We start from the raw sequence: 26,003 nt of genomic DNA, 5'->3' as shown, positions 1-26,003 counted from the left end.
CCCTATTGTGTCCGCCTCCACCACAGTTGCCAGCAGCCCATTCCACATACTCACCACTCTCTGCATGAAAAAAAACAACTTACCCTTGACATCCCCTCTGTCCAAGCACCTTAAAACTGTGCCCTCTTGTGTTAGCCAATTCAGCCCTGGGGAGAAAAGCCTCTGACTATCCACACGATCAATGCCTCTCATTATCTTGTACACCTCTATCAGGTCACCTCTCATCCTCTGTCGCTCCAAGGAGAAAAGACCGAGTTCACTCAACCTATTCTCATAAGGCATGCTCCCCAATCCAGGCAACATCCTTGTAAATCTCCTCTGCACCCTTTCTATGGTTTCCACATCCTTCCTGTAATGAGGCGACCAGAACCGAGCACAGTACTCCAAGTGGGGTCTGACCAGGGTCCTATATAGCTGCAACATTATCTCTCAGCTCTTGAACTCAATCCCACGATTGATGAAGTCCAATGCACCATCAAAAGCAGCTTTGAGTGCTCTTTGGCCACGGACCCCAAGATCCCTCTGATTCTCCACACTGCCAAGAGTCTTACCATTAATACTATATTCTGCCATCATATTTGACCTATCAAGATGAACTTCTTCACACTTAAGTGGGTTGAACTCCATCTGCCACTTTTCAGCCCAGTTTTGCATCCTATTAATGTCCCGTTGTAATCTCTGACAGCCCTCCACGCTATCCACAACACTCCCAATCTTTGTGTCATCAGCAAATTAACAAACCCATCCCTCCACTCCTTCATCCAGGTCATTTATAAAAATCACGAAGAGAAGTGGTCCCAGAACATATCCCTGATGCACACCACTGGTTACCGACCTCCATGCAAAATATGACCCGTCTACAACCACTCTTTGCCTTCTGTGGGCAGCCAGTTCTGAATCCACAAAGCAATGTCCCCTTGGATTCCATGCCTCCTTACTTTCTCAATAAGCCTTGCATGGGGTACCTTATTAAATGTCTTGCTGAAATCCATATACATTACATCTACTGCTCTTCCTTCAACAATGTGTTTAGTCACATCCTCAAAAAATTCTATCAGGGTCGTAGGCACGACTTGCCTTTGACAAAGCCATGCTGACTATTCCTCTCCAAATATTATTCCTCTCCAAATGTTCATAATCCTGCCTCTCAAGATCTTCTCCATCAATTTACCAAGCACTGCAGTAAGACTCACTGGCCTGTAATTTCCTGGTCTATCTCTACTCCCTTTCTTGAGTAATGGAACAACATCTGCAACCCTCCAATACTCCAGGACCTCTCCTGTCCCCATTGATGATGCAAAGGTCATTGCCAGAGGCTCAGCAATCTCTTCCCTTGGCTTCCACAGTAGGCTGGGGTATATCTCGTCCAGTCCCGGTTACTTATCCAACTTGATGCCTTCCAAAAGCTCCAGCGCACCCTCTTTCTTAATGTCTATATGCTCAAGCTTTTCAATCTGCTGTAAGTCATACCTTCAATCGTCAAGGACCTTTTCCATAGTGAATACTGAAACAAAGTATTCATTAAGTACCTCTGTTATCTCCTCCAGTTCCATACACACGTTTCCACTGTTACACTTGATTGTTCCTATTCTCTCACATCTTATCCACTTGCTCTTCACATACTTGCAGAATGCCTTGGGGTTCTCCATAATCCTGCTCGCCAAGGCCTTCTCATGACCCTTTCTGGCTCTCCTAATTTATTTCTTAACTCCTTCTTGCTAGCCTTTATAATTTTCTAGATCTCTTTCATCACCTAGTTTTCTGAACCTTTTGTAGGCTTTTCTTCTTGACTAGATATTCAACTGTCTTTGTACACCACGGTTCCTGTACCCTACCATCCTTTCGCTGTCTCATTGGAACATACCTATGCAAAATGCCACACAAATATCACCTGAGCATTTGCCACATTTCTGGGAACATCTTTTCCCAATTTATGCTTCCAATTTCCTGCCTGATAGCTTCATATTTCCCCTTACTCCAATTAAACGCTTTCCTAACTTGTCTGTTCCTATCCCTCTCCAATGCTATGCTAAAGGAGATAGAATTGTGATCACTATCTCCAAAATGCTCTCCCACAGAGAGACCTGACACCTGACCAGGTTCATTTCCCAATACCAGATAAAGTACAACCTCTCCTCTTGAAGGATTATCTACATATTGTGTCAGGAAACCTTCCTGAACACACCTAACAAACTCCACCCCATCTACATGCCTTGCTCTAGGGAAATGCCAATGAATATTGGGGAAATTAAAATCTCCCACCATGACAACCCTGTTATTATTGCATCTTTCCAGAATCTGCTTCCCTATCTGCTCCTTGATTTCCCCGTTACTATTGGGTAGTCTATAAAAAATCAGCTGGTAGAAGTTATTGTCCCTTTGCTGTCCCTAACTTCCAACCACAGAGACTTAGTAGACAATCCCTCCATGACTTCCTCCATTCTGCAGCCGTGACATGATCTCTGATTAACAGTGCCACGCCCCCACCTCTTTTGCCTCTTTCTCTGAAACATCTAAAGCCTGGCACTCTTAAGTAACCATTCCTGCCCCTGAGCCATCCAAGTCTCTGTAATGGGCACAATATCATAGCCCCAAGTACAGATCCATGCTCTAAGCTCATCCGCTTTGTTCATGATACTCCTTGCATTAAAATAGACACATCTCAAATCATGAGTCTGAATGTATCCCTTCTCTATCACCTGCCTATCCTCCCTCTCACACTATCTACAAGCGTTCTCAATTTGTGGGTCAGCAGCCCCTTCTTCCATCTCTTCAGTTTCCTACCCCCCTGCAATTCTAGTTTAAACTCTCCCCAGTAGCCTCTGTAAACCTCCCTGCTAGGATATTGGTCCCCCTCGGATTCAAGTGCAACCCAACCTTTCTTTATAGGTCACACTTGCCCCAAAAGAGGTACCAATGATCCAGAAATCTGAATCCCTGCCCCCTGCTCCAATCCCTCAACCACGCATTTATCCTGAACCTCATTCTATTCCTATACTCGCTGTCGCATGGCACAGGCAATAATAACTCAGGAAATTTCTTTGGGACCCATACAGCCATACAAAAATATCTATTTTACTGGGAATATCTTCTGGGTAGAAAGTTTCCCATACAAAATATTGTACTTTAGAATGTGAAACGCTCTAAATTGTGCAGTGGTCTGCTTTCCCCAGGCTGTTAATGCCATTCTTTCTGTACAATATTTATGAAAATAACTTTATTCTGGAGGAGTAAACATTGAAAATAGGGAAAGCAGATAGGTTGGATATGCACCAACCATTAAATCTCCACATTGCTAACAATGGTCTACTGACGAAATAAGTGCAAAAATCCTGTGGGCAATACTTGGCGTACTGTGGATATGGTATAAGATCAAGAGTTGAAAACCAGGACACTGATTTGACCCATGTTAATTCATACCAGAAGGATCCTCACAGGCCCTTGCGTTATCTCTCTATCCAACTGTACGAAAGTCTTAAGCACTTGTGTATAGGTAGGGTGCCTAAGACTTTTGCACAGTACTGTAGTAATTTAATGCTTTGCGCTCCATTGCTGCTGCAAAGAAAAACATACTTTATGACATATGTGAGTAATGATAAACCTGATTCTGATCTGGGTCACTATTGTGGACTGAAGAATGGGAAGGGAGCAGAGGAATTATGATTGAGAAAAAGGGAAGGGAGAGGCGACACAGTGGGAAGCACCAGAGAGACATTCTATAATGATTAGTAGACTGTTTGGAATTAAATGAACATTCAGCACTTTGAGCCTTGAAGTGGTTGCACTACAGCAGCAAAACACCATGGGGAATATTTAGTAGCAATTTTATTAGATACATCCTAATAAAGTGGGAAGGGGGCAGAGAGGGAAATCATAACTAAGATTATAATCATAAATACAGTTGTTGATGTACTATTTTTAATGTTCATTTGTATTTTTCCTGTTTTTATTTTTGCAGGCAGTACAGTGTTGGTTTTGAAATTGTAACTGTCTCAACAACCGGAGATAATGAATTCCATAAAAAGACCAGTGGAGATTATAGGTATAGTTGTGTGCTTTTTATTAATATCACATCCAATGATGGTAGTTGTTTCCTAGTTCCTGAAATACTGAAAGTAAAATTAAAAGTTATTCTTGCCGGTGAGGTGCAGAGGCGGGTGCTGTTGTTGCAGCTCATCCCATGCTGATTTACAGATAGTGCCTTTACTTTTGCAAAAGAGTTGATTCTTCATATCAGTCCATTTCTGTATCCCCTCAAATAAACTCTCTTCTGGCACCAATTCATCCCGAGAAACCTCTCTGTACAATAGCCAATGTACTCATCCTTTGGATTTCTAAACCCTCCTGTCAATTCAAGCTCCTGAGTTAATGTTGGCCATTTCTTCCTGCTTAAGAAACTGGGTAGTAATCCATGCGCCATCTGGTTGCTCTCTATAAAAGTTCTATATTAGTAGAGAAGTTCCATAAACACTCAAGCATTGGTTCACTTGCTGCACTTTGCCTCAGACACAAGATTGTGCACTTAAGACCATAAGATATAGGAGCAGAATTGGGCCATTTGGCTCATCGAGTCTGGTCTTCACCATGGCTGATCTAATTTTCCTCTTGGCCCCAATCTCCTGCCTTCTCCCCATTTCCCTTCATACCCTGAGCAATCAAGAATCTATCAACCTCTGCCTTAAATATACATGAAGACTTGGCCTCCACAGCTACCTGTGGCAAAGTATTCCACAGATTCACCACTCTCTAGCTGAAGAAATTCCTCCTCATCTCCATTCTAAAAAGGGTGCCCATCTATTCTGAGGCTGTGTCCTCTGGTCTTAGACATGCTCACCTTGGGATCAATCCTCTCCACATCCACTCTATCAAGGCCTTTCACCATTTAATAGGTTTCAATCCAGTCACCCCTCGTTCTTCTGAATTCCAGTGAATACATGCCCGGAGACAGCAAATGCTCTTCATATGTCAAGCCATTCAATCCTGGAATCAATTTAAGACATTCCAAAGTCATGAGTACAATAGCCAGGTTATTAATCCATGTGCAGTGCTGAGGCAATACTGTATGCACGGTGACTTTTGGATGAGAAATTAAACCAAAATGTATTGACTTTGCATGTATGTAAAATATTCCAACACACTACTTCAAAGAGTGTAAGGCTAGTACATTCTTCACCTGGCATCTGTGAATCAGATTATCTGGAGACAATCACATTCCTCCTTGAAATTTCAATCATAAATTGGCTTCTGTCTTGCCTAGGCTACAATTTTGGCTAAAGCTTATTGTGCTGAGGTATTGTATAAATTAGCCAGTTTTTACAGTCTGTGCAATCTGTAGGCGTTAACGTGTGCATTCCTTCTGTTGCAGGTGTGGGTTTTGCTATTCAGAAGTAGAGCGTGTACCTGCTGGAGTTTACAACATCATCCCCACTACCTTCCTTCCTCATCAGGAAGGCCCCTTCTTCTTAGATTTCCACAGTACTATCCCACTCAAGGTTACTCAGTTACAGTGAGCCAAGAGCTTGTTTGGATCACCTTTACACTTAACATTTGTCAAATAATGTATATGCTAGTTATTTTTTAAAAGGAGCACTTTTCTGAGGCACCAGTCGGAATTTATTCATTTTTGCGGAATTTATCAGAGACTCTGCAAGATCTTTCTATTCTTTCACTGGAAGTCAAGCAAGATATGCAAAGTTAGTTCAATGACAAGGAAGAAATTCCACTTGTGATTGAATTTCTTGTATACTTTTTAAATGAAGGAGCCCTTAACTGTATTTTATATTTTTACATAAATCAATTCATGTATAATTTGGCTGTAGAATATAACTGGACTCTACTGGAATCTCATTTGTGGCTGCTCCTGCCCAGGATTACACGTTCGCTTAGTTTCAGATGGTAATGGGTTGTATTTTACACTATAAAGCTCTGATACAACTTGTGTTAGTCTTTACTGATGGCATGAGACAAGAATTGTTCGGGAGCCTTTAAACTACATGAAAACGGCCATCAAAGTTACTGAAGGTACTTCACGTCTAAGGGAACTGTGCAATGTATAATAAACCAAAGACCAGTTAATGTTTGTAATGTTAATTCTTTTCATTTTAACAAGGGTGAATACTGGTCTAGCAATTGTTCATTCATATTTCTATTGTAGATTATATATTTTTATCTATTTTTATTTAGTATTTCACTAAATAAGAACTGGAAAGTTATGTTTTCTGACAATGATTTGTGAGAAAGCAGAACTTTTCTTTATGATAAGTTTACTTTGAAGACAAAAACTTTACAGGTTCCTCTGAAGTGTCTGCACATCTTGGATTATGTAGAATAAAAATCAATATTTTGTCATGACTGTTCAATTGTGTGAAGTTGTTCATGCCTACTCCAAAGGGTTGGTAATGTTCAGTTACAATCTCTGTCATCCAGGCTCCTGACTCCATTAAAGGGAGCATGATGGGAACAAAGGCCACTTAGAGTGTATAGCGCCTTTCAATGCTTTGAGAGGTTGGTGACAATTTACAATCATCTTAAAATTTGTTGCATTTGCACTGGAAGAAATGTAACAGCTAATTTCTCACCATAAGATTGCAGAGTGTCCAGAGGAGGCTCACTTGAACGATTCTGGGAATGAAAGGGTTAACATATGAGGAACCTTTGAAGGCTCTAGTACTTGCTGGAGTTTAGAAGAATGAGGGCGTGATCTCATTGAAACTTATGAATTATTGAAAGGCCTAGGTGGAGTTGATGTGGAGAGGATGTTTCTTATAGGGGGTGAGTTGAGGAACAGAGGGCACAGCCTCAGAATAGAAGGACATCCCTTTAGAACAGATGAGGAAGAATTTCTTTAGCCAGAGGCTGGTGAATCTATGGAATTCATTGCCACCGATGGCTGTAGAGACCAAGTAATTGAATATATTTAAAGCGGAGGTCGACAGGTTCTTGATTAGTAAGGGCATCAAACGTTAAGAGGAAAAGGAAGTAAGAAAATAGAGTTGCTAGGGATAATAAATCTGCCACGGTGGCCAGACTCAACGGGTCAAATTGATTAATTCTGCTCCCATGTCTTCTGGTAATACAGTGGGGCACTTATTAAATATATAATGCTTCATTTATTAAGAATGAGATTTTGCAATTTAGAACAAAAGTCAGCTATTTTAAAACTCAATTTTTTAAACATTTTTTTAAACTGAAACCTCTGTGTTGTGCTGAATATGGAACAGTTATCGTTGGTGTTCATGTTCCTAATGGAAAGATTTTTTTTTAAACCTAACATGCAAAATATTGTGTTAAACCAAAATGATAGACAACTCAAAAGCTTCCAAAACCAGTATGATAGTCCATTAGGAGATCCGAGATTTTTTTTGTCCTTATTCCATATCCATTGTTTTTATTCTTGCCAAATTGGCATGAAGCAAATAGTTCATTCAGCTGTACAGACTTGTTGATTTAGAATGCAATCAAGTTGAAGTTACCTTTAGGTTAAAATGTCATAGCCACTCAGTGTCACTGTTACTATATAAGATGGATTAACACAAACACAGTAATGACTATACATGTATTTAGAATGATGAGGCATATTTAATGACAAAACCCATATTAAAAATGTGGAACTATACACAATTTTACAATACTGAATTGTACAAAAAAACTAATGCTCAAAATAGTACTTAATGATTATCAATCTATTGTGTGTGTATGTTATGTTTTGAACATAAATATAAGGCATGCAAGCTTTCTCATTGGTTACTTTACTTACAAGGCAAAAATAAAATCCCTTCGGCAAACCAGATCTCTCTTCTCCCCTGAACTAAAGCCCAGGAGCTATGTTTTACGATCTGGATTCCCAGTGCACTCATCCGGTCTGATATTTTTCTGTCAATTGCACAGGCAGATGTTTCTCAGCAGCAAAACCTGTAGTGTACTTGGTTTTATGCAAATTTATGGCCAACAAAGAACTTTAACTTGTCAGTGAAAATGCTACAATTTCTAAGCCAAATATCAATGGCCAGCTTTCTCCAGAAATCTTTTGTTTTCTTCCACGTGATTACAAGGATATGATGGAACAGGAAAGACGTTTAACAATGCCAGATCTACCTTTTCAGATAGTAAACATGTTGCTCCACTCCTGTTAAACACACACCATTCACAGGAAGTGAAGGACCCTCAGCATTGTAGTTTGTTTTCTTATTGTAAGTCTTTCTGAACAACAGGAAATAGGAGCAGTGGCTTCAGGTCTGCTTTTGCAGTGTGAAACTAATTCTGCTGTAAAGATGCACTGCAGATCCTCAATGCAGTAGCACACTTGTCAACACAAGAACACAGCAGGTCTCCGTGGGAAGAGAGACACAACGAAGTGGCACATATAAATACTGCACACAGTACGAGTGGAACAAAGCATAGCCTCTCAATTAGTGTTCCTCCTCTGCCATGTACATATAGGTCATCGATTGCAGCAAAAAAATATCAATCTTCAAATCCACTTCACCAGCACAAGGCAGTTGCTGCTACTTTGCCTCCTGTCCAAAATCAAATTGCTATGTCCAAGACTTTTCAATCCAAAAACTTCCCCAAGGCTCCTTTACATCTCAATTAGATATACCAACCACATTTCGAAGAAACCTTTCAATAAGTAGTTAGACGGCAATTAAAAGGCCTGGATTGTGAATGAGTAAGTTGGTGGCAGGTATTTTCTGGCATGTTTAAGATGCTGGTTCACACCATAGTTAACAAGTCGGGGAGCCAGCCAAATGGCAGACTTCTATTCCCGAAATCTGTTTCTCCTTTGGACTTGTGCATTTGACTGAAATTTGCGTTACTCTAATCTTCAGAGCAGTCTCATCAATGGCTTGTTGGTTAATCAGTTTGTCCTTTTCAACAGCAGCCCTGCACCCTGTCCAAATAATAGATAACATTGATTGAAGATTAGTAACTTCAATTTCATTTCAATAAATGCCAATAAAACCATTCATGGATCACTGAATAGACTATTTGTTGTGGAAAAATAAACATGACTCAATTCTAAAATGGATTTAATCATATTACTTTCACACACATGCTTTTCAATCACAATCAGGATTAACATCAGAGTGAAGTTGGTGCTCTAAGTTTGTATCCGTGAACCAGGAATGGGATAGGTAGGGGGAGGAGACAATTAAAGAAGTGTGTGGCAGTGACGGGCTGCAAGCCAATTAGACGTGGACTGGGAAATGTGAAGTGAATGACAAGTCAGCACAACCGGTTGGGTGAAGCTAAGAAGATGGAAGCAAGAGTAAACACATATAGGACACAGTCGTAGCAGGGATCAGGGAGAATCACAATGCCAGCAGGCTGATCGTTAATGGATCTGGTAAAATGGGTGTGCAATCAGCAGGGTGGACCTGAAAGGGACAGAACAGGCTACAGAGCTAAAAAGGTGAAGGCCCGACAGAGTTTAAGCAGACCTGAAAGGACGATGGCATAAGTGCAGCTCAGACGAACCTGAAGGGGAGAGGGCAGTGCACATTTTAAACAGACCTGAAAGGGTAGAGCTCAACGGCACCTGAAAGGATGAACAGCCTGTGGACTGTATAAAGTGAATCAGGGGCAGGGATTAACAGAGAGAATGGGCAACTAAACAAGGGAAGTGCAACAGTAACCTGCAGCAGTGTGATTGGAAGAGGACCTCAAAATGTAGAGATGTTCGGGGTGGCAAGTCAGCGTGCCAGCTTAGGTGAAGCACGAACAAGCTGGGAAAGCAGAGCAAAGTGACAGTGAGCCACGTGAAGGGCACAGAAGTAGCGGACACAGGGTGATCCGGACCTGGGCGCTGACCAACCAAGCTGGAGTTGCAGCAGTCCTGAAAGGCAAACGCTAAGGTGAAACCCGAGCAGACCTGAAAGGGAGAAGAAACAACCAAAACAAGGAATGTGCTGTGGTAGCCTGCCACCCGACGACTGGAAATGATGTGAATGACTGACTCTTTATTCCTGATTCTGATGCACTGAAGCTGAAGTAGTTGGAGAGCGGGATGGAATAGAGAAAGGAAACAGTGGGGAGATTTACACTTGCCTAATCCAAATTCAAGAGTTTCCCCAGAGGCCCAATACTCATTACTTATCCTTTTCCTATACATTATCCCATTTAAAATTAAACCCAGAAAATGCTGGAGCACTCAACCGCTCAGACAGCAGGTATAGAATGAGAAAATGAGTTAATGCTTTTGAATTTAGACCATCATGAACCATCAAAGGGCTTTGCCTTGAAAGAGTAACTGCTTCTCCAGCACATATTTACTGAGTTGCTGAACGGTTCTGCTTCTATTTAAGATTTTCAGCATATACTGGAAAACGCCAGCAGCGCCAAAACATCAATTGGTAAACAAGTTACCCTTCCCCCCCCAACAAAAAAAGCTAAAACTACACTCAAGTAATCACAGTTTCTTAACCTTTGGATCACCAGACTGGTTGAAACTGCTCCCAAGCACGGTTGACTGTAATGGAGCCCTCAAACATTGGCATGAACCATGCAGAGGACATCACCCATGAAATGGGGTCTGTAGTCAGTGACATAACCAAACTGTTTTGCTGCACCACAGACATTACTGCACCAGGTCTCTGGGAATTTGGGCCAGTTTTCAGTGTCCTTTACGATAAAGGCCTCTTTTACCCTTCCTTCACTGTTACTGAAGCAGGGTATTGCACTGAAGTGGCTGCACCATCTCATGCCCACTGTACTCTCAGCATCTCTCTAAACCCTGAAAAGGCCGGGTGCATAGAAGCATTTGTTACAAGACAAGCACTGTTCATCACCTCTGGGTCTAAATCCCCAACTGCAAGTTCATTGGATACAAACTTCACCAGGACTGCCCCTGATGCATAGGGTTAGGCATTAAATTCTCGGCTTCCCAGCAAGCCCACATCACAAAATAAGTGAATGGATGACATATAGTGGCACAACAATCCCATCCCTGGAAAACTCTTGCTCTTCCAGAGCAATCCTCAAGCACCACTGACCTCTTTCAGCTTCACACTCCGGGGAGGAAGCTCCACTGCATTCACTACGAGGCCCCAGAGTGGGAGAACCTGTCGCACAGTCAGACTCCGGACTCAACAGTTCCAGGCTGGGGGAACGAGTCACAGCGGGGAATGGGTTTGGCTGGTCCAGTGGGCTGGTTGGGCAGGAGCTTAAACTGGACTCCGACTGGCTCTCCGAATCTTCAGAGACAGGGTCACTGCAATTGCCGTCATCAACTATCTCAAATGTCACTGCAAAAGAGAGGTAATTACTGAAAATCAATTGGCATCTAAATAAAAATCCATCATTAAGCAAAATTTAGCTTCATTAGACTGGACAACATAATTTATTAATCAAGAGACATTTCCAATTCAATGTAACTTATCGGGATCCAGAGCACCACAGGTGAGTGGCTTTATGTCTACTTTGCTGTTTCTGATTTCGGTGTACAATACTTTTTAATTGTGTGACCTCAAAGGTCATCCGAACTATTTAATGTGCAGATCCATTCAACACTGTTCCTGTGAGGAAATGAATGTGCAAACACAACTTGAGGACATGCCCATATCCTTTAGAAGCTTCCTTTTCCATTATAAAGGACTTGGCCCAATGCCAGGAAATGAATGGCCCTCTTATAAAACCAGAATAAAACAGAGGAGGAGAATTCCGTCGAATCTGCTATGCAATTCCGTCATGGCTGATTTACCCTCTCAACCCCATTCTTGGGTTTTCTCCTAGAACTTTCGACACCCTGAGTAAATCAAGAACCTATTATCCTCCACTTTAAATATGCTCAAAGACTTGGCCTCCACAGCTGTCTGTGGCAATGGATTGCACAGATTAACTACCCTCTGGCTAAAGAAATTCCTCCTCATCTCTACTAAATGTACACCCCTCTATTGTGAGACTGTGCCCTATAGTCCCAGACATCCTCTCCATATACACTCTATCCACACCTTTCAATATTAGATAGGTTTCAATGAAATACCCACTTCCCCTATTCTTCTAAACTCCAGCGACTACAGGCCCAGAGCCTTCAAATATTCCTCATACATTAAACCTTTCATTCTTGGAATCATTCCCATGAATCTCCTCTGGACCATCTTAGATAAAGGGGTGTAAAAAGCTCAGAATACTACAAGTGCAATCCCAGCAATTCCTTATGAAGCCTCTGCATTATATGCTTGGTCTTATATTCGAATCCCCTCAAAATGTATGTCACCATTCCAATTGCCTTCCTTACCACCAAGTCAACCGGCAAGTTAATCTTGAGGAAATTTTGCACAAGGACTCACAAGTCCCTTTCACCCCTGATTTTTGAATTTTCTCCCCATTTAGAGAATAATCTATGTCTTTATTCCTTCTAACAAAGTGCAAGACTATTCACTTCCCTCCCCTATATTTCATCTGCCAGTTCTTTGCCCATTCTCCCAATCTGCATAAGTCATAATGCAAACTCCCTGCTTCCTCAACACTACCTGCCCCTTTACTATCTTCATATCAGCCACAATCTTACCCATAAAGCTATCAATTCTGTCATTCAAGTCATTGACATATGACATGAAAAGAAGCAGTCCCAACGTCGGCCCCCTGTGGAACACCACTAGTCACTGGCAACCAACCAGAAAAGGCTGCCTGTTATTTCCTCAAAGAATTCCAATATATTTGTCAAGATTTCCCCTTAAGGAAACCAGTTGGCCTATTTTACCATATGCCTCTAAGTATCCAGAGATCTTATCCTTAAAAATGGACTCCAACATCTTCCCAACCACTGAAATCAGGCTAACTGCCCTATAATTTCCCTGCTTCTGCCTCTCTCCGTTTTTAGACTGGAGTGACATTTGCAATTTTCCAGTCCTTCAGAGCCATTACAGAATCTAGTGATTCTTAGATGATGATTACTAATGTCTCCACAATCTCTTCAGCTGTGTCTATCAGAACCCCTAGGGTGTAGTCCAGGTGACCTCTCAGATTCCCAAGCACCTTAACAGCAACCACACTCATTTCTGCCCTCTGACACTCCCAAATTGCTGGCATACCGCTAGTTTTTCTCACAGTTAAGACTTATTAAGTTTGTCCACCATGTCTTTGTCCCCTATTACTACCTCTCCAATGCCATTTTCCAGTGGTCCAATATCCATTCTCACCACTCTTTTACTCTTTATATATCTGAAAAATGTTTTGTTATCCTCTTTCAAATTACTTTCTAGCTTACATTCGTATTTCATCTTTTTTCTCCTTATGGTTTTTAGTTGTTTCCTGTTGATTCATAAGACCACATATTTTGGATATATACCTCAAGAATGGTTGAAAAGCGATAAATATTTAATGAATATACTGTTGGTGGCTGGTAAAAAGACTCTTACTAGGAAATGGTTATCACAGGACAGCCCAACTTTAAATATATGGATGGAAATTACAATGGACATTTACAGAATGGAGAAGATAACAGCATCTGTTAACCATAAGCTGGAACAATTTGATTCATACAGGGGAAAATGGTTTAACTACATAATGCCTCATAGGCCTGATTTTATTCTCACAAATCAATGAATCTGTTGTAAAAAAAAGATCACTCCCTACTTGTACATAGTTCTTTCCTTTTGCTTATTTTTTCTTTCCACTTTTTTCTATAAGTGTATACCCCAGATAAATACTTTATGGAGATTTGTGATATATATGTACAATGACTGAAATACATCTTATGGAAATGTTAGTTTGATGATGAACTTCAATATAAAAAATAAATTACAAAAAAAAATTTAAAAAGTTTCCCAATCCTCTGATTTCCCACTAACCTACGCTATACTATATGCCCTCTCTCTCGCCTTTATGCTGCCAGCCACAGTGCCTCATCATCCCTTTAGAATGTAGGCCTCCGTTAGTCTCGATAGACCATGGATTTGCGCCTTGGAAAGTTTCCACAGCGCAAGCCTGGGCAAGGTTTTCTTTTAATGGAAGACCAGCAGTTGCCCAGGCTGCCTTTAGAATACTTCTTCATCTTTTGGATGTATCTATCCTGCACCTTCCAAATTGCCACCAGAAACCCCAGCCATTGCTTTCTGCCATCATCCCTGGAGGTGTCCCCTTCCAATAAGCTTTGGTCAGCTGCTCTCTCCTGTCTCTGCCATTCCCTTTACTCCACTGTAATAATGATACATCATTTATCTTCTCCCTTTCAAACTGCAGGGTGACATCAATCATATTTTGATCACAGTCTCCCAAAGGTTCCTTTACCTTATTGTACCAAACTACACCTAAAAGAAGATCTTGATCTCCCAACCACCTCATTGTGCCTTTGGACATTAATTATCCGATATACTACACTTTCTCTGTATTCTACATTTGTTGTTATTACCATCTCTACTTACTTATGTATAAGACATAGGAGCAGAATTAGGCCATTTGGCCCATCCAGTCTGCTCTACCATTCAGTCATGGCTGATCCTTTTTTCCCCTCCTCAGTCCCACAGATGTGGCATTATCTGGATATCGAATTATCTGTGGATGATGATGATGATAAGTGGAGGGGCAGGTAGTATAGAGGAAGCAGGGTGTCTGCAGAAGGACTTAGACAGATTGAGGGAATGGGCAAGCAAGTGGTAGATGGAACATAATGTAGGGAAAGTGCAGTCACGTACTTTGGCAGAAGGAATAAAGGTGTGGACTGTTTTCTAAAAGGGGAAAAAAATTAAAAATCAGAGATGCCGAGGGACTTGGGAGTCCTTGTACAGGATTCCCTAAAAGTTATCTTTCAGGGTGAGTTGGTGACAAGTAAAGCAAACACAACGTTCATTTCAAGAAGACAAAAATACAAAAGCAAAGCTGTAATGCTGATGCTTTATAAGACATTATTCAGACTGCATTTGGGAGAACTGTGAGCAGTTTTGGGCTCATTATCTAAGAAAAGATGCGGTGACATTGGCAAGGGTCCAGAGGAGAGTGAAACATATGAGAAGCGTTTGATAGCTCTGGTCCTGTACTTGCTGGAGTTTAGAAGAAAAAGGGAGGATCTTACTGCAACCTACTGAATATTGAAAGGGTCTTTATAAAGTGGTTGTGGAAAGGATGTTTCTTATAGTGAGTGAGTCTAGGACCAGAGGGCACAGCCTCAGAATTTACGAACGCCCATTTAGATCAGAGATGAGGAAAAATTTCTTTAGCAAGAGGGCAGTGAATCTGTGGGATTCATTGCCACAAATAGCTCTGCAGGCCAAGTCATTGGGTATATTTACAGCGGAGGTTGAAGGTTCTTTGTTAATCAGGGCACCAAAAATTATGGGAAGAATGCAGGAGAATGGGATTAAGATGGATAATAAATCAGCCATGATAGAATGGCAGAACAGACTGGATGGGCTGAATGGTCTAATTATGCTCCCCTATGTAATAGGCAACAGCTTTTCACCATAGTTCAGTCCATATAACAATAATAAACTAATTTACCAATGACCTACCAGCACCATTTCTAGGTTCAAAGGGCTAAATGAGATAATTAATTGCACCGAGGAGCCCCATAAGACAGATCTGACTCCAAGGGATGAAAAGGCCTTTGGCATTTTATCCCAAAGTCCCACCTTATCAATACCCTGTCAGCCATCAAACTCCGTTTAACCATTTAAAATAGTCTCTGAAGGAGAAACTCAATATCTATTCTAACACAATTAAATGTATATTTTTTTAATCAAAGGATGTAAAAGGTGAGAATGCCTGAAAATGTGTTTAAAACACTTTGAAACTAAGTAGAACAAAATGACATAATTGATACACTTCTATCCCGTGTCAGTGATCCTGGGGTGGGGGGGTCAGCCAGTTTTAACGTGAAGCTGGGAGTTGGAAGGCTGATTGCTGTGGTGAGTCCAGAAATACAGAGGGCAGTCAGCCACTGACGACCACCCGTCAAGAAAGACCTGCATTTCTGCACTGAACTTTTCGTGCACAGAAATCCAGCAATCTCAGAGTTAACAAATCCCCTTGGAAGCATGATGGAGCTCACTGAATGTTCATGAATGTAGTCTGATGTCGTGCATCAGTTACACATGAACGTTTCCAATCTCAATCAGCTCAATCACTGCAAGTCGGAACGTCCTTGTGAGTGACGCAGCACATCACAAAAGCAGTTGAACGGCTGAGCAATGACATCATGTGCAAACAGTCACCAAGATGCCTACTTCAGACTAACCAATCACTGCATGTCTATGCCGACAAATGTTTTCACATAATCTGGGATAAATCTGGCAACCCGCACAAATTTTCAGTCTGAACTGAGAAAAGGTACGGTGACTCAGAGACCCACATTTCATTCTGCATGAAAATTATCAGCTGGATTCTTAGAAGCAAGACATGTATTACGTAAGACAAAAACATAACTAAAATGAAAGGTGAAATCCCAGCTTTATCTCTGTCATTTAATTGAGATAGTAATTGCAGAGTATTTAATTTTTAGAAGAGATAAAGTGGAAAAGGAAGAGAGGTTGTGCTAATAATAACGTAAAATCAGTTTGGACTGCAGAGTCGTGCAGCTGAATGCTTCTTTCTTTCTTTTTTCAATCTTTTTATTGATTTAAAATAAAAAGTGTGTACACAAAGAGAAGGAGGATATATCTGGTATATATGTCAATAGCAGTACATACCAGAAGGTAAAATAAACAATATCAGAATCACACATAGTGTTGATCTACAAAGTATGAATTTGATATAGAATGTATAATTCTCCTCTTATCAATTTATGAAGAAAGGAAGGACTATTAGAAATTCTTATATAAAAGAAAAGAGAAAAAACCACTATCCTAAATGGAGAAAAAAGGACTGGGCAGTCCATCCTGAGAGAAAAACCAAGAGAAGAGAGACCCTCTGATCACATCCAAGGTTCTGAAAAAATAGCTGGAAGAGAATCAGTACAAAAATCAGATCATATGAAAATATTGAACCTTGGGAATCACCAGATTCCTTCAAATTTAAAGGATGTCCGACTTCTTATTTTCTCTAGACTTAAATAGGACACGATAGAGGAAAGCCAATTGTTACATACTGGTGACACATGACAGTGGAGCCCTTGTCATGTGACTGGGGTTGAAGCTGTACTGGACTTGAGGTGATGGTGGAATGACGTCATTTTCCCGCCAGTAGAGATCATGTGACGGGTTTTTTTTTACAGATTATAAAAGGTATACCCCACCTTGTGAGGAGGGGCAGTTCGTGGCTGGATTTGCCAGGTTGACTTCATGCCACTGCGTGTTTGAAGTGACGCAGTTTAGCTGAAGGATGAAGTTTTTATTTAATGCTAAAGTTTAAAAGGTCATTGCCAGCAGGTTCTTTATGATTCTGTTAGTTCGAAATTAGTGGAGAGTGAAGATTGGAAGTTGGAAGTTAAAGATCGAGGAGAATCGCTTTCTATGGTGAAACGGGGGCGACCTTTGTTTGATCCTTATTTGGAAGGATTTCGTTGACTATCTTCGTGTTAATCCCTAGGTTTACCTAGAAAGGATTGAAGGTAGTGGAGAAGGAAAGGTCAGTGCCTTTAAGCCGTTCTGTTTCGTGAATTCTTCGTGGGAAGTTCGACGTCGGGGATCGAAGCAAGCGACGTGAAAGAGAACCTAAATCGTCCTGTAAAGTCTCTCCTTTTAAATGGACTGTGAGCATATCGAACTTTTGGCAATACCACTTTAAAGAACTGTTTTGGAATATCACTTTACGAACTGTTTGGGCTGCCGCTCAGCAGCTGTTTCCGGTTACGGTAGTGTTTGTTTACTTTTGGGGGGGTTTGTTTTCTGTGTTTAATAAACGTGTTGTTTGTTATAAGAAACCCTTGCCGATCTCATATATTTATTGTTGCCTGAATACGTAACATTAAATATGGGGGCTGCGTCTGGATTGAATCTTTTGTGTTTAAATGCTTGCTGACTTTTAAATCGGTGTTTTGGAAACGGGGATTACTCGGTTCTTTTGTTTGGCTTGTTGTGGGATTCGGCAGCAATGAATATTGATGAGTTTCTGGCTCCGCCAGCTGCGGAGGTGTTGGCGAAGGGGAAGAAAACTGAGGTGTTTGAGATAGCTAGTAGATTGCAACTTAAAGGTATTTTGCAGATTACATCTAAGGCTGTGATACAGAGGAAAATCGCGTCACACTATGTGGATTCGGGTGTTTTTAATGAATCGATTTTAGAGTCGTTTCAAATAAGTAATCTGGAGATGCAGTTGCAAATCGAACAAATGAAATTGGAACAAAGTAAAGCTGATTTGGAGAGGTAAATTGGAGGCGGAACAAAAGAAGAGGGAATTTGCATATGCAATGGAGGAATTAAGGTCTGGAAATCAGTCTTCTGGTTCTAAAAAAACGTTTGTTGCTAGTCAAGAAATTAATTTGGTCCCTCCATTTAGTGAAACAGAAGTGGAAAGGTATTTTCAACATTTTGAAGCTATTGCTCGGATGTCAGAGTGGCCGAAAGATAAATGGTCAGTGTTGTTACAGAGTGTAATTAAAGGCAAAGCACAACAAGTTTACACAGCTTTAACAGCTGCACAAGCTCTTGATTATGATATTGTAAAGAGGCATATTTTAAACGCATATGAGTTAGTCCCAGAAGCATATAGGGAAAGATTCAGAAGTTTGAAAAAATCTGTGGAAAAAACTTATGTGGAATTTGCCTATGATAAAGCTATGTGTTTTGAGAGATGGGTTTCTTCTAAAAATGTAAATGGGGACTATGATACATTGAGAGAGCTGATTTTAATGGAGGAATTTAAAAGAAGCATTCCTGTTGAAGTAAGGACCTACTTAAATGAGAAGGATACTGATAAATTGCAGGACTGTGCTAGATTAGCTGATGAGTATGTTTTGATCCATAAGAACAAATTTCCTCAGGGCAGAATTTTTAAGAGGAAAAATAACATGGAGACTCCAGGTAAATCTGAAATTAAATCGGAGGTTAATGAGAAAGGAAAGCCTGTGAAGGAAAGACAGTTTGGTCTTACTTGTAACTATTGTAAGAAGCCTGGCCATGTAATAGCTAACTGTTTCAAAATGAAAAAGAAAGAGAAGGAAGCAGTTCCAGATGCTTGTGTGCAACATACTGAAGCACCTGTAAAGTTACAGGGTTTGATAAAAACAAATGAGGCTTTGTTAGAGTCTGACCAAGTTAGAAAGGGATATGATCATTTTATAACTGAAGGGTTTGTATCCTTGTAGGAAGGATCTACTCTGGTGCCGATAAAAATCCTTAGGGATACTGGTGCTTCTTAATCACTGATGTTAGACAGTGTGTTGAAGTTTAATGAAGAGTCTGATACTGGTGAGGTAAATTACATAAGAGGTGTTGGAAGTGATTTTATGCTGTACATTTACATAAAGTAAATTTAAAGTCAGGGTTAGTTACAGGATTTGTTAAAGTAGGATTACAGCATAGCTTACCTGTGAAGGGTATTTCTTTATTGTTAGGTAATGACTTGGCAGGTGGACAAGTTTTTCCTGAAGTGCATTTGATAATGGAGTCAGAGGAACCAGAGTTGAATTCTAACACAGATTCTTCCTGTGTTGTGACTAGAGCTATGGCTAAAAAAATTGATGCGCAGAATGAGGTTGTTACTCAGGACTGTTCAACTCAGGATTCGAGTTTTGAGGATGTGTCAGAGACTTTCTTATCTTCGTTGTTTGAACAAGATTCTGGGAGTAAGTCTGACTATAAAGATTTATCTTTGTCTAGGAAGGAGATGATAGCAGAGCAGAATAGAGACTCTGAGATTATAAAATTAAGAGAGCAGGCTTTACTAGATAGTGAAATTGAGAAGGTGCCAGTAGGATATTACTTGGAAAAAGGAGTGTTGATGAGGAAGTGGAGATCGCCTACAATTCCTGCAAGTGAAGATTGGAATGTTGTTTACCAGGTAGTTGTTCCAAAAGCTTATCGAAATGAGATTTTGACTTTAGCTCATAGTGTGCCTTTAGGTGGACATCAAGGGGTAAGGAAAACTGTGGACAAGATTTTAAAACATTTTTACTGGCCTGGTCTAAGAAAAGATGTGGCGATGTTTTGTAAAATGTGCCATACTTGTCAGATTGTGGGTAAACCAAACCAGGTTACACCAGTAGCTCCATTACAACCTATCCCAGCATTTGGTGAACCATTTTCTAAAGTTATTGTAGATTGTGTTGGTCCATTACCAAAGACAAAAACTGGTTATCAGTATTTGTTGACTATCATGTGTACTTCGCCTAGGTTTCCAGAGGCAGTACCACTTAGGAATATAAAAGCTAAGACTGTGACAAAGGCCCTTATAAATTTTTTTACTTATTTTGGATTACCTAAGGAGATACAAACTGATCAAGGCAGTAATTTTATGTCTGGATTGTTTCAACAGATAGTTTATAAATTGGGTGCTAAGCAAATCACTTTGTCTGCATACCATCCAGAATCGCAAGGTGCCTTGGAGAGGTTTCATTCTACCCTCAAGAATATGATTAGGACATTTTGTGTGGAAAATGAAAGTGACTGGGATGAGGGGATAAACTTACTTTTATTTGCAGTAAGGGAATTGGTACAGGAATCTTTAGGTTTTAGTCCATTTGAACTTGTGTTTGGGCATAGAGTTAGAGGACCTTTAGCTTTGTTGAAAGAACAGTGGATTAATAAGGAAGTACACACTAATTTGTTAGACTATGTGTTGAAATTTAAGGACAGGTTACATAAAGCTTGTAGCTTAGCTAAGGAAAATTTAAAGTTGGCTCAGGAGAAAATGAAGACTTGGTATGATAAAGAAGCTAGGATGAGGATGTTTAAGTCTGGAGATAAGGTGTTGGTTCTTTTCCCAGTGCAGACAAATCCTTTACAAGCTAGATTTCATGGTCCTTATGAAATTGTGTCTAAAATCAATGATGTGGATTACGTGGTAAAAACTCCAGATCGTAGAAGGTCAACACAACTTTGCCATATAAATATGTTGAAACCGTATTTTGAGAAACAATCTGATACTGTGACTGTTGTGGTTAGTGAGAATGAGTTTGATTTAACTAGGAACATGATAGATGATTCATCTGACTTTCATTCTAAATCCAACAATGTTTCTGTTAGGTTACCAAATTCAACCATTCTGGAAAATATTGATGAAAAATTAGCACATTTACAGTTAGAGCAGAGACAACAGATGAGGGAGTTGATTTTTAAATATAAGGAGTTGTTTCCAGATGTTCCAAGAAGGACTACTATAGCTTCACATGATGTAGATGTTGGGGATGCCAAACCTATTAAACAACATCCATATAGGATGAACATGGAAAAATGTGAACTTGCTGAGAAAGAAATTGAATATATGTTAGAGAATAATATCATTAGACATTCTAACTCGAATTGGAGTTCGCCATGTGTTATGGTGCCAAAACCAGATGGTAGCATTAGGTTTTGTATGGATTATAGGAAGGTGAATGCTGTAACGAAAACAGATGCATATCCAATTCCTAGAGTAGATGATTGTGTAGATAAAGTTGGAAAGGCAAAGTTCCTTACAAAGATTGATTTATTGAAAGGGTATTGGTGTGTTCCATTAACGGACAGAGGTAGAGAGATTTCTGCATTTGTAACTCCATCTGGGTTATATGAGTATAATGTTCTTCCATTTGGGATGAAGAATGCCCCAGGTACTTTCCAGAGGATGATTAACTTTGTGATTCAGGGATTGAAAGATACTGATGCTTATATTGATGATTTAGTGACAGGAAATAATACTTGGGAAGCACACATTATTGCGATGGAGAAATTGTTTGAAAGGCTTTCAAAAGCTAACTTAACTATTAATTTAGCTAAGAGTGAATTTGGACATGCCACTGTGACTTACCTTGGTTATGTTGTGGGTCAAGGTAAGGTAGCTCCTGTTCAGGCAAAAGTTCAGGCAATTTTAGAGATTCCCACTCCAACGGGGAAAAAGACTCTCAGAAGGTTTTTGGGAATGGTAGGATATTATCGGAAATTTTGTAAGAATTTTGCTAATGTTGCCCTTCCATTAACTAACCTTCTGCGGAAGAATGAGAAGTTTGTACGGACGGTGCCTTGTCAAGAAGCATTTGAAAAATTGAAAACAATGATATGTCAACAACCTGTGCTTAAGGCACCTGACTTTGAAAAACCTTTTTCATTGGCTGTGGATGCTAGTGATGAGGCTGCAGGAGCAGTATTAATGCAAAGGAATGAGGGTGATGAGGTTGATCATCCAGTAGCTTACTTTTCTAAGAAATTTAATAAGCATCAAAGAAATTATTCGACAATAGAGAAAGAATTGTTATCTCTTGTTTTAGCTTTGGAATATTTTGAGGTATATGTTAGTACAACTCAAAAACCACTTATTGTTTACACTGATCATAATCCGTTAGTTTTCTGAGTAAGATGAAAAACAAAAACAGACGATTATTAAATTGGAGTTTGATGTTACAAGAGTACAATATTATGATAACTCATATTAAAGTTAAAGATAATGTGGTTGCTGATTGTTTATCTCGATGTTGAATGTACACTTTATTTTTTTTATGGTGTGGTTTTTTTTTCAATTGTAACACTCCTACTGTATTGTAAGCTATAAGCTGTTATATGATGGTGTTGTGTATTGTATATGTTATAAAATTTATACCTTTGTTTTTCTTGTAAGCAATTGTTAAAAATTTTTGTTCTTGTCAGACCAAAAATGTTTTTTTGGAGGGAGGTGTTACGTACTTGTGACACATGACAGTGGAGCCCTTGTCATGTGACTGGGGTTGAAGCTGTACTGGACTTGAGGTGATGGTCTTGTGATGGTGGAATGACGTGATTTTCCCGCCAGTAGAGATCATGTGACGGTTTTTTTTTTACAGGTTATAAAAGGTAGACCCCACCTTGTGAGGAGGGGCAGTTCGTGGCTGGATTTGCCAGGTAGACTTCATGCCACTGCGTGTTTGAAGTGATGACGCAGTTTAGCTGAAGGATGAAGTTTTTATTTAATGCTAAATTTTAAAAGGTCATTGCCAGCAGGTTCTTTATGATTCTGTTAGTTCGAAATTAGTGGAGAGTGAAGATTGGAAGTTGGAAGTTAAAGATCGAGGAGAATCGCTTTCTACGGTGAAACGGGGGCGACCTTTGTTTGATCCTTATTTGGAAGGATTTCGTTGACTATCTTCGTGTTAATCCCTAGGTTTAACTAGAAAGGATTGAAGGTAGTGGAGAAGGAAAGGTCAGTGCCTTTAAGCCGTTCTGTTTCGTGAATTCTTCGTGGGAAGTTCGACGTCGGGGATCAAAGCAAGCGACGTGAAAGAGAACCTAAATCGTCCTATAAAGTCTCTCCTTTTAAATGGACTGTGAGCATATCGAACTTTTGGCAATACCACTTTAAAGAACTGTTTTGGAATATCACTTTATGAACTGTTTGGGCTGCCGCTCAGCAGCTGTTTCCGGTTACGGTAGTGTTTGTTTACTTTTGGGGGGGTTTGTTTTCTGTGTTTAATAAACGTGTTGTTTGTTATAAGAAACCCTTGCCGATCTCATATATTTATTGTTGCCTGAATACGTAACACAATAAAAGGCGGTAGGAGGGGTAGGGTCCTTCCATTTAAGCAAAATGGCTTTCCTAGCCAATAAGGTTGAAAAGGCTATCATCCGCTGAGCAGAAGCAGGAATATATCCTGCTTCCAATGGAATAATCCCAAAAATAGCTGTAAATAAGTTTGGTTGTAAATCCAAATCCAGCACTTTTGATAAGGTTTTAAAAACATCTTTCCAAAAATTCTCCAACTTTATAGAAGACCAAAATATGTGAGTTAAGGTGGCCTCCTGAGTTCTGTATTACATCTATCACAAATAGGATTAATATTGGGAAAAATACGGGTTAATTTATCCTTTGACAGCTCAATGCTTCAGTTGCCCAGGTTCAGTCCTGACCACTGGTGCTTTGAGTGTGGAGTTTTCACACGTCACCCTTTGAGGCCTCCCAGTGTGTTCCAGTTTCCGCCAACTTGCAATGACATATTTGGGAAGTATTGCAGTGTGTAGGTAAGTGGTTATGCCTAAGAAGAGAATGTGGGAAGAATCAGAAACAAAGGATTAATATAAATGGATGGTTAATGGTCTGTGTTGTATTTCTCACCTTGACAATGGTGAGCGGTAAGAGAATCAAGGTTCTCTCAGGGGTGTGAGAGAACAGGCTGCAGGGAAATAAGTGGAAGAGCTTGACTGTTTCTCACAGGTTGAAAGAAAGCAAGTGTCACCCCACTGCTCAAGAAGAGAAAACAAAATATGGGCTTCCATGAGAAGATAAGCAAACTGATTATATGAGGAGTGAGGTAATTTCATTAACACATACAAAATTCCATCGAGGGCTTGAGTGGGTGTGTGTGGGGATGTCAGTTCTCCTGGTGGAGGTGTCTCAGAGGTAGATAACAGGAGACACCATGTCTATAAAAATATGTTCAAGCATGGTCTCTTTTCTCCTGCTAATTAAACTAATATCATTCTCATGTTCCAGCCAGCTCTCATCCGCTAATATTTGTCAGAGCACCAAGTAAATATCATCCAGAAGTATCTTGGGAGCAAAGTCTAATTCACATTGTCTGATAAGTAATTTCAATAATACATATCGAAGATGCTGCTTACACTCTGCACCGGAGCAGACACAGAGCTCAATAGAATAGCTTTAGCTGTCTGGATAAGAATGACTCAATGAGGAATAAAAGTATTTTTGACACAAAGGTTAAACATTATACAAGACAAAAACAAAGCATATTGAATAAGGACGTACAGAATTAACCAGAGGTTAGCATTTCTGGGCACGAGAGATGGTATGACTGTGATTCACACCAGTCCGAATCACAACCCAGCCAGTCTTGGCTCAATTGCATTTATGGCTTTGAAGCAGGAGAATTAATGGATTCCAGAAATCCAAGCAGATACACCAGTGTTGTATTCAGGAAGTCCCTTTTCAGAGGCATAGAGAAAACGGGTTAAACTAAAGACCTGCCTGCCTGTCTGTCTCGGTGGATGTAAAAGAGAGGCTTTCTGACCAATTACGTTACCCACCTAAATCTAATCATTTAGTCATTACCACATGTTTTTTAACTGGACTATGCTATGGACAAACTGGTTGCTATATCCCTAAGTTATAAAGTACTTCAAAACCATCCCAGAGCTCCTGGAAGGTTTTTTTTAAATCACAAGTATTGTCTTAAAATATTTTCTGCTCTATCTATAGATGTTTCTACCACCATTAATTGTGACAAATAGTCTTTAAAGATACATCTTTAAGAGCAGGGTAAGCTGCCTCAACGATTATCACCCCGTGCTTTGAGAGGCTGGTCATGGCTAGATCAACTCCTGCCTAAGCATGGACCCGGACCCACTGCAATTCGACTATTGCCACAATAGGCCTACAGTGGATGCAATCTCACTAACTCTCCACTCAGCCTTAAATCACATGGACAGTAGTGGTACACACGTAGCCAGCTGTTTATTGGCTACATCTCAGTGTGCAACACAATCATACCCTCAGTTCTAATCCACAAGCTCCAAAGCCTGAGCCTCTGAACCTCCTCACCAGGAGACCACAGTGCGTGTGGATCAGTAAAAGCAGCTCTTCTTCGCTGACAGTCGACACTGGCGCAACTCGGGGATGCGTGCTTAGCCCACTGCTCTACTCTCTTTACACCCACGACTGTATGGCTCGAGCACAGCTCTAACGCCATCTGCAAATTTGCCGACTATTGGTGATAAGGTGGTGTACAGGAGTAAAGACAGATCAGCTCGTTGAGTAGTGTCGCAGCAACAAACCTGCCCTCAACGTCAGTAAGAACAAGGAACTTACTGCAGACTTCAGCAAGAGGAAGTTAGGGGAACACACACCACTTGAGGGATCAGTAGTAGAAAGGGTGAGCAGTTTCAAGTTCCTGCGGGTGTCAACATCTCTGAGGATCTATCCTGGGCCCAACATATTGATGTAATTACAATAAGGCACAACAGCGCCTATATTTATTAGGAGTTTGAGGAGTATTGGAATGTCATCAAATGCGA

At 40.3% G+C, this 26,003-nt stretch overlaps 2 protein-coding genes across 4 annotated transcripts in view; one reads left to right on the top strand and one right to left on the bottom strand.

Moving 5' to 3' along the window:
• Window positions 1-6,351, top strand: part of capn7 (calpain 7) — a 72,846-nt gene extending 66,495 nt beyond the window's left edge. For both annotated transcript variants that reach the window (XM_059945373.1, XM_059945372.1), the window contains 2 exons: window positions 3,959-4,042; window positions 5,366-6,351. In XM_059945373.1, coding sequence (XP_059801356.1) covers window positions 3,959-4,042; window positions 5,366-5,510 — 229 coding nt within the window. In that variant the 3' untranslated portion in view covers window positions 5,511-6,351. The remainder of the gene's footprint in view (window positions 1-3,958; window positions 4,043-5,365) is intronic.
• LOC132378449 (SH3 domain-binding protein 5-like) overlaps window positions 6,223-26,003 on the bottom strand; it is a 74,186-nt gene continuing 54,405 nt past the window's right edge. For both annotated transcript variants that reach the window (XM_059945375.1, XM_059945374.1), the window contains exons 8-9: window positions 10,992-11,243; window positions 6,223-8,890 (exon numbers count right to left, since the gene is read on the bottom strand). In XM_059945375.1, the coding sequence (XP_059801358.1) occupies window positions 8,724-8,890; window positions 10,992-11,243 (419 nt within the window). In that variant the 3' untranslated portion in view covers window positions 6,223-8,723. The remainder of the gene's footprint in view (window positions 8,891-10,991; window positions 11,244-26,003) is intronic.

The sequence above is a fragment of the Hypanus sabinus genome, chromosome 20 (assembly GCF_030144855.1).
Source record: "Hypanus sabinus isolate sHypSab1 chromosome 20, sHypSab1.hap1, whole genome shotgun sequence".
Lineage (NCBI taxonomy): Eukaryota > Metazoa > Chordata > Chondrichthyes > Myliobatiformes > Dasyatidae > Hypanus > Hypanus sabinus.
This window is presented reverse-complemented; position numbering and strand designations above follow the sequence as displayed.